The 12,314-nt window shown below is 39.5% G+C and overlaps 1 protein-coding gene across 3 annotated transcripts in view; it reads right to left on the bottom strand.

Annotated features, from left to right (window-relative positions):
- Window positions 1-302: 302 nt before the first annotated feature.
- The window catches only part of LOC133558916 (apoptosis-stimulating of p53 protein 2-like), a 94,923-nt gene continuing 82,911 nt past the window's right edge, over window positions 303-12,314 (bottom strand). For 2 of the 3 annotated variants that reach the window (XM_061910079.1, XM_061910081.1), the window contains 4 exons: window positions 9,517-9,650; window positions 3,304-3,470; window positions 3,018-3,217; window positions 303-1,099 (listed from right to left, as the gene is read on the bottom strand). In XM_061910079.1, coding sequence (XP_061766063.1) covers window positions 1,058-1,099; window positions 3,018-3,217; window positions 3,304-3,470; window positions 9,517-9,650 — 543 coding nt within the window. In that variant the 3' untranslated portion in view covers window positions 303-1,057. The remainder of the gene's footprint in view (window positions 1,100-3,017; window positions 3,218-3,303; window positions 3,471-9,516; window positions 9,651-12,314) is intronic. The other variant, XR_009808059.1, reaches the window with a different exon arrangement.

The raw sequence follows: 12,314 nt of genomic DNA, 5'->3' as shown, positions 1-12,314 counted from the left end.
GATTGGGCAGGCAAGCTGTTTATATAACAGGAAAGCGGACGTGAAAACAGGCTGTCTCCACTCATGGAGCTGGAGGGGGCGTGGCCTCCAGCTCCGGCTGAATTTCGGAAGAAAATTTCTTCAGGGAGGTTTTCAGGAGAGGCGCTGAATTTCGGGAGTCTCACGGAAAATCCGGGAGGGTTGGCAAGTATGCCCGTGGTGTAAAGTTACACACTTTTGAGGATCGCTGTATTATATTTAGGAATTGATATGATAGGGGGCGTCATAATAACAAAAAAATGACCGTCCATGACAGAAAAATGCTTGGTACAAAGTATTTATTATAAATGTTTAAAATGCTACAGTACATTTGAGGTTATAGTTCATACAGAGGGCGTAAAAGAAAACAAACGGTAACAAAAATAAATATATCTGCACGGTGAGATGTGTTTTGGGGGAACTGGAAAGAAAACGATGTTAGATGTGACTGAGAAACAGTCAGTGGGTGAAGTAGAGAGTAATACATCTCTCATGGTCGTCAACCTGGAAGTCAAACTGCCCTGGGATCAGTTTCATGTCAGTACAAGTACAATCTGTGGCGTCTCAGCCCGGTGGTTAAGTCTTAGACGTCATGGGCCACAGACTGAAAACAACAATGGCTCAAACTCACCATTTTTGCACCCAAAGATCCATTAGTGACGCGCTTGGAGACATTACACCTCCAGTGTTCATAAACAGAGAGAAAGAGAGAGATTGTCACTGTAAGTCAGAATTGTTGACTCAGTTACTCAACATTACAATACTGCTTGTTCCGTTTATATCCACAGTTTCCATCACTTTAGGAAACAAAAAAAGAAAAAACAAAAGGGAGGGACAAAATAGTGTCGAATAAGGAGGGAGTCCCTCTGTTGATGGAGGAAAGTGCCAGTTGGGCCCCAAAGTTCGTCGTTGATCCTTCATAGTGTCTCGTTATTGCAGCAGTTTCCTTCTTTTTCCGGATTGTTAAAGCATGTCTCTGTGTGTGTGTGTGTGTGTGTGTGTGTGTGTTAATGCGCATTATGAAGTGTGCAGCGTTCTTCTACGCGAGGCTTCTCTGTCTGGGCTTTATCCTCGGGTACAGCTGCAAGACACAAGACCACTTGTAAAGCAGACTATCAAAATAAAAGAGTTACAGTGTCTCACAAAAGTCAGCACATTTGTCACGAGTTTATAACTTTTTTTTTTACAACAATAAATATATCTTTTCAAGGGACTACATCATACTCATAAAAATTGGACGTAAGAGTAAATAGTTATTTATTACTAATTTAAATAGGATGAAACCATTCATTTTCTACCGCTTGTCCCTTTTGGGGTCGCTGAAGCCAATCTCAGATGCATTTCGGTGGAAGGCGGGGTACACCCTTGACAAGTTTCCACCTCATCGCAGATAGACGGACAACGATTTCAGTGCCCTTCCCTGAAAATCTCCAGGGGCAACCATTCTGCCCGATTTCCACCCGGAATGAACAATGGGGGCGTGCCTTAAAGGCACTACCTTTAGCATCCTCTCTCACCTGAAAAGGAGACTATTATATATGTCTCCGTTATCCGTAGGTTTATCTATAACCCATAAAGTGTCACAGTTATGTGGTGACGAACCCCAAGATGCAGAGAAGGAGGCAGGCCTTGGGTAAGTAAACATGATTTAATAAAGGTACTGAGACAAAAACAAAACCAAAAGGGTACAAACAAAAAGCACGCACACGGGCTGATATAACAAACTAAAGGCTATGAACAAACTAATCGGAATCAGGGAACAAAAAACAGTGAGCTACAAAACATCTATCAAATATAGCTTACCGCTACGCTGCATTCACACGACCAGTAGGAATGACAAGTAGAAAACGACATTGACATGACAATACAAAACATTACAATGATCCAGCAACTGACTGGAAGACAAAGGAGGTACAAATAGGAGCCGGCTGATTGGCAACAGGTGTGGCCAGATGCCAATCAGCCACAGCTGAGTGAAAAGAGGACACAGGGAGACAAACAGGAAGCTGAACCAAAATAAGAGCACTAGACCGGAAATACTAAACAGCACTCAGGGAACAAGACAGGAAGCTGACAAATTAAGAGCACTTAACAGGAACTAAAAGACAGGAAATACTAAACACAGGAAACAGACAAATGCAGAGGAAAAAAATAAAACATAGACAAACTGTCAGGGGAAAGCCTGACATAAAGTAGGCAGGCACGGAGCTATTTCTCAGCGTGTGTTTATTCCAGCCGGCACGTTAATACACTGACACACAACATCCGGATCATGCATTGCTTCAAAACTACGGCAAGTAGTAATGTCCAAAATCATAACAGAGACGAAGCAGCAGAACGAAGAAGAGACATGGCGACGACGAGTAGGAAGAAGTACGCTTAAGTTCCGAAATGATTGGAAAAAATAATTTCAGTTCATCCAGGACAGCTTGAAGGGGTTTGAACACGGTGGACAAACGGATATACTCATTCATGAACGGATTATTTATGTATATATATTTATATATAAATGGTAAATGGGTTGTACTCGTATAGCGCGTTTCTACCTTTAAGGTACTCAAAGCGCTTTGACACTACTTCCACATTCACACACACATTCACACACTGATGGAGGGAGCTGCCATGCAAGGCGCTAACCAGCACCCATCAGGAGCAAGGGTGAAGTGTCTTGCTCAGGACACAACGGACGTGACGAGGTTGGTACTAGGTGGGGATTGAACCAGGGACCCTCGGGTTGCACACAGCCACTCTCCCAACTTACTATACATATATATAAGAAATACTCGAAAATATATACTCCCCATCTCCCGAATTCGGAGGTCTCAAGGTCAGCAAGTACGCCCAAGGACAGAACAGCAGTGACTAAGATGGCAGAAGCGGGGATCAAACCTGGAACCCTCAAGTTGCTGGCACGGCAACTCTACCAACCAAGCTATACCTCCCTGTACATTGGTATACTTCAGCAAAATTGTCCCTAGAGATAATAACAGCATGCTTACCCCGAGAAGGTTGCGAGGAATGTAGCCCTCGTTGTCTCCGAGGCGCGCCCACCACCACTCAATCTCATCCTCGTCCTCCCTGCGGATGACCGTCATGCAGTCGCCCTCGCGGAACGACAGCTCGTCTGGGTTTTCCCCCGCGAAGTCCCACAGGGCGTAGACCACCCCCCTGTTCATGATGCCCATCTTCTCTTGAACGCCTAGCCGCGGACACACACAAAAAAAACAAGCTTAAGTGGACACGCCCGTGCGGAATAATGAGTAGGAATGGAACCTTCCCACTGACCGTAGAGGAACTGGGAGCACTGGGTGTAGCCTTCCTCCATCTCCTCGCATTTGTCGGCCGCCGTCTGCATGTCGCTGTATGTCGTGTTGAAGACGGCGGCGGCCGACTCCACCAGGAACTTGCAGACTTGCACGTTGTTGCAGGAGGCGGCGCAGTGCAGAGGCGTCCTGATGAGTCCAAAAAAAGGATTAAAAAGGTGAGCGGGACAGAAATCCTTAAAAAAATGTTTCCTAAGTAGCACTTAAACTTAGAGGTTGAATTTTTTTTTTGCTTTTTCTTCTTTGTCATGAAAAAGGGAGGTTTTTGTGGTTGGTGCACTAATTGTAAGTGTATATTGTGTTTTTTATGTTGATTTAATTTAAAAAAACAAAAAAAACAAAAAAAATAACCTTTTATTTTAATTTTTTTTTTTTAATGAAAAATTCTTCTGCGGCCCGGTACCAATCGTGGTTGGGGACCACTGTATTATACTATTTCTTTGTCACCTGTAACACAAAAGCAATGTTTTTTGGGTTTTTTCTCAAATAACTTAGAATATACTGATGCATTGAATTGGTGTTACTATGCAAAATTAGGCTAGTCCCGGTACCAATATTTTGCTACCGGTACCAAAATGTATTTTTATACTTTTTCTAAATAAAGGGGACCACAAAAAATGGCATTATTGGCTTTATTTTAACTACGATGGCGGAAGCGGGGATCAAACCTGGAACCCTCAAGTTGCTGGCACGGCCACTCCACCAACCGAGCTATAGCGCCCCCTAATGATATAAATTAATTACGGAGGTATACTAGACTATTTTTTTGTCACCTGTAATACAAAAGCAATGTTTTTTTTTTTTTTCAAATAACTTAGAATATACTGATGCATTGAATTGGTGTTACTATGCAATATTAGGCTAGTCCCGGTACCAATATTTTGGTACCGGTACCAAAATGTATTTTGATACGTTTTCTAAATAAAAGGGACCACAAAAAATGGCATTATTTGCCTCATTTTAACTAGGATGGCGGAAGCGGGGATCAAACCTGGATCCCTCAAGTTGCTGGCAAGCCCACTCTACTAACCAAGCTATAGCGCCCCCTAATGATATAAATTCAGTATTGAGGTATATTAGACTATTTCTTTGTCACTTGTAATACAAAAGCAATTTTTTTTTGTTTTTTTCAAATAACTTAGAATATACTGATGCATTGAATTGGTGTTACTATGCAATATTAGGCTAGTCCCGGTACCAATATTTTGGTACCGGTACCAAAATGTATTTTTATACTTTTTCTAAATAAAGGGGACCGCAAAAAATGGCATTATTGGCTTCATTTTAACTAGGATGACGGAAGCGGGGATCAAACCTGGATCCCTCAAGTTGCTGGGAAGCCCACTCTAAAAACCAAACTATAGCGCCCCCTAATGATATAAATTCATTATTGAGGTATATTAGACTATTTTTTTGTCACCTGTAACACAAAAGCAATGTTTTGTTTTTTGTTTTTTTCAAATAACTTAGAATATACTGATGCATTGAATTGGTGTTACTATGCAATATTAGGGTGGTCCCAATACCAATATTTTGGTACTGGTACCAAAATGTATTTTCATACTTTTTATAAATAAAGGGGACCACAAAAAATGGCATTATTGGCTTTATTTTAACTAGGATGGCGGAAGCGGGGATCAAACCTGGATCCCTCATGTTGCTGGCAAGCCCACTCTACTAACCAAACTATAGCGCCCCCTTATGATATAAATTCATTATTGAGGTATATTAGATAATTTCTTTGTCACTTGTAATACAAAAGCAATTTTTTTTTGTTTTTCCCAAATAACTTAGAATATACTGATGCATTGAATTGGTGTTACTATGCAAAATTAGGGTGGTCCTGATACCAATATTTTGCTACCGGTACCAAAATGTATTTTTATACTTTTTCTAAATAAAGGGGACCACAAAAAATGGCATTATTGGCTTTATTTTAACTAGGATGGCGGAAGCGGGGATCAAACCTGGAACCCTCAAGTTGCTGGCACGGCCACTCCACCAACCGAGCTATAGCGCCCCCTAATGATATAAATTCATTATTGAGGTATATTAGATCATTTCTTTGTCACCTGTAACACAAAAGCAATGTTTTTGTTTTTTTCCTCAAATAACTTAGAATATACTGATGCATTGAATTGGTGTTACTATGCAAAATTAGGGTGGTCCTGATACCAATATTCTGGTACCGGTACCAAAATGTATTTTGATACTTTTTCTAAATGAAGGGGACCACAAAAAATGGCATTATTGGCTTTATTTTAACTAGGATGGCGGAAGCGGGGATCAAACCTGGAACCCTCAAGTTGCTGGCACGGCCACTCCACCAACCGAGCTATAGCGCCCCCTAATGATATAAATTCATTATTGAGGTATATTAGATCATTTCTTTGTCACCTGTAACACAAAAGCAATGTTTTTGTTTTTTTCCTCAAATAACTTAGAATATACTGATGCATTGAATTGGTGTTACTATGCAAAATTAGGGTGGTCCTGATACCAATATTCTGGTACCGGTACCAAAATGTATTTTGATACTTTTTCTAAATGAAGGGGACCACAAAAAATGGCATTATTGGCTTTATTTTAACTAGGATGGCGGAAGCGGGGATCGAACCTGGATCCCTCAAGTTGCTGGCAGGCCCACTCTAAAAACCAAACTATAGCGTCCCCTAATGATATAAATTCATTATTGAGGTATATTAGACTATTTTTTTGTCACCTGTAACACAAAAGTAATATTTTGGTTTTTGTTTTTTTCAAATAACTTAGAATATACTGATGCATTGAATTGGTGTTACTGTGCAAAATTAGGGTGGTCCCGGTACCAATATTTTGGTACCGGTACCAAAATGTATTTTGATACTTATTCTAAATAAAAGGGACCACAAAAAATTGCATTATTGGCTTTATTTTAACTAGGATGGCGGAAGTGGGGATCAAACCTGGATCCCTCAAGTTGCTGGCAAGCCCACTCTACTAACCAAACTATAGCGCCCCCTAATGATATAAATTCATTATTGAGGTATATTAGACTATTTATTTGTCACCTGTAACACAAAAGCAATGTTTTGTTTGTTTTTTTTTCAAATAACTTAGAATATACTGATGCATTGAATTGGTGTTACTATGCAAAATTAGGGTGGTCCCGGTACCAATATTTTGGTACCGGTACCAAAATGTATTTTGATATGTTTTCTAAATGAAGGGGACCACAAAAAATGGCATTATTGGCTTTATCTTAACTAGGATGGCGGAAGCGGGGATCAAACCTGGATCCCTCAAGTTGCTGGCACGGCCACTCTACTAACCAAACTATAGCGCCCCCTAATGATATAAATTCATTATTGAGGTATATTAGACTATTTTTTTGTCACCTGTACCACAAAAGCAATGTTTTTTGTTTTTTTTCTCAAATAACTTAGAATATACTGATGCATTGAATTGGTGTTACTATGCAAAATTAGGCTAGTCCCTGATACCAATATTCTGGTACCGGTACCAAAATTGATTTTGATACTTTTTCTAAATGAAGGGGACCACAAAAAATGGCATTATTGGCTTTATTTTAACTAGGATGGCGGAAGCGGGGATCAAACCTGGATCCCTCAAGTTGCTGGCAAGCCCACTCTACTAACCAAACTATAGCGACCCCTAATGATATAAATTCATTATTGAGGTATATTAGACTATTTTTTTGTCACCTGTAACACAAAAGCAATGTTTTTTTTGTTTTTTTTTTCAAATAACTTAGAATATACTGATGCATTGAATTGGTGTTACTATGCAAAATTAGGGTGGTCCCGGTACCAATATTTTGGTACCGGTACCAAAATGTATTTTGATACGTTTTCTAAATAAAAGGGACCACAAAAAATGGCATTATTGGCGTCATTTTAACTAAGATGGCGGAAGCGGGGATCAAACCTGGATCCCTCAAGTTGCTGGCATGGCCACTCTACTAACCAAACTATAGCGCCCTCTAATGATATAAATCAGTGTTAATTTTGACAGCAAAATTTGATTTAGTTTTAGTCATAGTCTTTTGACTAAAATGTAATTTAGTTTTAGTCATAATTTAGTTATTTAAATTGTTTTAGTTTTAGTCTAGTTTTAGTTGACGAAATATAAGATTATAGTCGGCGAAAACTACAGTAGATTTAGTCGACTAAAGGGTAATATGTAAACTTTCCCTTCAATTTCTGAGAGTCAAAGCAAAACAGCGGAAAAATCACCGATACAAGTCGTATTTTGATGAAAATCATGTCTCAAATTTAATATTTCACGCGTAAGCCGTGTAATAAACGGGATAACGTGGAGTGAGTTGTATGTTGTGGAAAATGCTGACCTGGGTGTGGATTTGGGGGTGATTGGACTGGAAATGTCGCTTCAAGTTTGTTGTGTTTTTCCCCGTAATCCTGGCGCTGCATTTCTTACACTGCGTCTTCTTATCTTTGAGGTCAAATATAAAATGTCCCCATATGTCCTCTCTCCTCTTCCTCCCCGCCGTTGACATGTTGTCTTCTTCAGTCTCAAACGCAAACTACGTTTACGTAACTTCCTCACCACGTCGCTCTGATTGGTTCTCTTCCCGACTCCTCCCGCCTTTTCCTAATGAAATGAGTTCCGATTGGATCTCGTCTCTGGCAGACATATTCGTCTCGTTTTTATTCGTTGACGAATATGTCGAAACACCTCGTCATCGTCTTAGTGAAGTGAATTGAATGATATTTATATAGCGCTTTTTCTCAAGTGACTCAAAGCGCTTTACATAGTGAAACCCAATATCTAAGCTACATTTAAACCAGTGTGGGTGGCACTGGGAGCAGGTGGGTAAAGTGTCTTGCCCAAGGACACAACGGCAGTGACTAGGATGGCACACGCGGGAATCGAACCTGCAACCCTCAAGTTGCTGGCACGGCCACTCTACCAACCGAGCTATGCCGCCCCACGTCAATTATTTTTTATTCAGTTATTGTCTCGTTTTAGTCAGTAAAAAAAAGGTCGTTGACGATAACTATGACGAAAAATTTTTGTCAACAAAATTAACTCTGATATAAATTCATTATTGAGGTATATTAGACTATTTCTTTGTCACCTGTAACACAAAAGCAATGTTTTTTTTTTTTTTTTTCAAATAACTTAGAATATACTGATGCATTGAATTGGTGTTACTATGCAAAATTAGGGTGGTCCCAATACCAATATTTTGCTACCGATGCTAAAATGTATTTTTATACTTTTTATAAATAAAGGTGACCACAGAAAATGGCATTATTGGCTTTATTTTAACAACAAACTAAAAAAACTGACGGTACATTAAACACATGTTTCTTATTGCGTTCCAAGAACAATTTTGTCCTTGAATAAAATAGTAAACATATAGGACAACAAAGGCTCCTAATTAGTTTGCTGAAATATGCAGTAACTTATTGTGTCATTTATTATTCCATTATTTTGTCAACATTGTAAAGGACACTCTGTAAAATGGACCTCTAAAGGTTTAGTGGCCACATGCGTGGACAGCACCTTTTAGCTCTTATTTTCAAAATTGTATACACGACTGAATTGGGGTCTTATGGCCGCTTATGTGGACACTTATACTGCCATCTGGTGGTGTCAGAAGAGTATAACATACAATGGAATTTGGGAAAAAAAAGTCTAAAAATAAGAATTAGCAACAATTAGTTTCCTAAGTTCCCAAACGTTTATTGAGTGTTGTTAAAAGAAAAGGTGATGTAACACAGTGGTGAACATGCCCTTTCCCAACTACTTTGGCACGTGTTGCAGCCATGAAATTCTAAGTTAATTATTGTTTGAAAAAAAAAATAAAGTTTATGAGTTTGAACATCAAATATGTTGTCTTTGTAGCATATTCAACTGAATATGGCTTGAAAAGGATTTGCAAATCATTGTATTCTGTTTATATTTACATCTAACACAATTTCCCAACTCATATGGAAACAGGGTTTGTACAATTAGTATGCTATCCCAATATTTACTACTACTGGCTATAATGCATGCAATTTGACACAATTAGAAAAGTACATTGATTATTAATGTTTTTAAATACTACATCCATATCTAAGTATTTGTTTTGTTTTAGTTGTCTTAGTTATTTTTTGTACTTTTTGATTACCGTTGCTATGCAGGATGACAAGAAAGCTCGACTCACCATCCGTCGCTGTCTGCCGCGTTGACGTTGACGCCGAACTGAACCAGAAACTTGACGATCTCGGTGTGTCCGGCGCAGACCGCGTTGTGTAGTGCAGTGATGCCTTCATCGTTGGGCAGGCTGGGGTCCTCCACCTGGGTATAGGGAATCAAATTAAATTGAATAACACATTAAATTAGAAAACAAATAAAACACCGTATTTCCCGGACCATAAGGCGCACTGCCGATGAATGGTCTATTTTCGATCTTTTTTTTCATATATAAGGCGAACCGGATTACATAAGGCGCATTAAGGGAGTCATATTATTATTTATTTTTCTTCTAAACATAAAAGACTTCCTTGTGGTCCACATAACATGTAATGGTGGTTCTTTGGTCAAAATGTTGCATAGATTATGTTTTACAGATCATCTTCAAGTCGCTTCAGGATGCGCCGTTTTGTGGCCGGTCTTATTTACGTGGCTCACTTTCGACAGCGTCTTCTCCCCGTCATCTTTGTGGTAGCCGTGTAGCGTGCAAGGACGGGAATTAAAGAAGTGTCAAAAGATGGAGCTAACTGTTCTAATGACATTCAGACAGTTCGAGATGCTACCTCAGTAGAAGCATTTAAGTCTCACCTTAAAACTCATCTGTATACTCTAGCCTTTAAATAGACCTCCTTTTTAGACCAGTTGATCTGCCGCTTCTTTTCTTTCTCCTATGTCCCCCCCTCCCTTGTGGAGGGGGTCCGGTCCGATGACCATGGATGAAGTACTGGCTGTCCAGAGTCGAGACCCAGGATGGACCGCTCGTCGGGACCCAGGATGGACCGCTCGCCTGTATCGATTGGGGACATCTCTACGCTGCTGATCCGCCTCCGCTTGAGATGGTCCCCTGTGGACGGGACTCTCGCTGCTGTCTTGGATCCGCTTGAACTGAACTCTCACGGCTGTGTTGGAGCCACTATGGATTGAACTTTCACAGTATCATGTTAGACCCGCTCAACATCCATTGCTTTCGTACCCCTAGAGGTGGGGGGTTGCCCACATCTGAGGTCCTCTCCAAGGTTTCTCATAGTCAGCATTGTCACTGGCGTCCCACTGGATGTGAATTCTCCCTGCCCACTGGGTGTGAGTTTTCCTTGCCCTTTTGTGGGTTCTTCCGAGGATGTTGTAGTCGTAATGATTTGTGCAGTCCTTTGAGACATTTGTGATTTGGGGCTATATAAATAAACATTGATTGATTGATTGATTGATTGACAGACTTTACCTAAATCAATAACGGAGCAGCATCTCCTCATCCGAAATTCCCGTGAAAAACCGACCGGAACTCTCTAATAACTAAAGTTCCTTGGGTGAATAACGTAAACTCACTACACCGGTATGTTTTAGAGCTTTTCATGACTCATATTATTATTTATTTTTCTTCTAAACATAAAATACTTCCTTGTGGTCCACATAACATGTAATGGTGGTTCTTTGGTCAAAATGTTGCATGGATTATGTTTTACAGATCATCTTCAAGTCGCTTCAGGATGCGCCGTTTTGTGGGCGGTCTTATTTACGTGGCTCACTTTCGACAGCGTCTTCTCCCCGTCATCTTTGTGGTAGCCGTGTAGCGTGCAAGGACGGGAATTAAAGAAGTGTCAAAAGATGGAGCTAACTGTTCTAATGACATTCAGACTTTACCTAAATTAATAACGGAGCAGCATCTCCTCATCCGAAATTCCCGTGAAAAACCGACCGGAACTCTCTAATAACTAAAGTTCCTTGGGTGAATAACGTAAACTCACTACACCGGTATGTTTTAGAGCTTTCATGACGAGTTTACTGACAGATATGAGTAAGAACTATACGCTACTTTATATTACAAATGGCAACAGCAGATGATGAAAGTCCCATAACAAGAAAAGAGACAAAAAGAAGAAGCTTATCGACTAGTTCAGTGGTTCTCAAATGGGGGTAAGCGTACCCCTGGGGGTACTTGAAGGTATGCCAAGGGGTACGTGAGATTTTTAAAAAATATTCTAAAAATTGCAACAGTTCAAAAATCCTTTATAAATACATTTATTGAATAATACTTCAACAAAATATGAATGTAAGTTCATAAACTGTGAAAAGAAATGCAACAATGCAATATTTAGTGTTGACAGCTACATTTTTTGTGGACATGTTCCATAAATATTGATGTTAAAGATTTCTTTTTTTGTGAAGGAATGCTTAGAATTAAGTTTATGAATGCAGATAAATCTCTATTGCAATCCCCAAAGAGGACATTTTAAGTTGATTATAGCTAAAATGCTAATTTCCATCTGCAGTCCCTGGCTACCTAAATTAAAGGGATACAAAAATCATGCAATAAAATTATGACAATAAAATCATACCATAGCATGTAGTCAAATTAAGAAAAGTCATAAAATGCCCTTTCATATACAATACAAGCACACCTCATTTACATCATCACACAAAGACAACACATGCTCTTGTTCACATCTGTCATCATTTGTAAAAACAACCATGATTTTAACAGACACACCTCACAATTTACAACAAAAATGCTGTCATGGAAAACATATAACACACATTACGTTGATCTGTCAAACATAGTGGCCACCTTATTGACCGTGTGAGCAGCTTTGATTCCTCCAGAAACACTTTTAAACTACAATTTTGACTTAAGAGTAATCTGGCGTTGTGTCCTTGGGCAAGACACTTTACTCACCTGCTCCCAGTGCCATCTACACTACACTGCAAAAAGTCAGTGTTCAAAAACAAGAAAAAAAAAAAAAAAAATGAGGGGTATTTTACTTAAACTAAGCA

Source organism: Nerophis ophidion, linkage group LG09, assembly GCF_033978795.1.
Source record: "Nerophis ophidion isolate RoL-2023_Sa linkage group LG09, RoL_Noph_v1.0, whole genome shotgun sequence".
Taxonomy (NCBI): Eukaryota; Metazoa; Chordata; class Actinopteri; order Syngnathiformes; family Syngnathidae; genus Nerophis; species Nerophis ophidion.
Note: the sequence above shows the minus strand (reverse complement) of the source record. Positions and strands in the feature narration are given on the sequence as shown.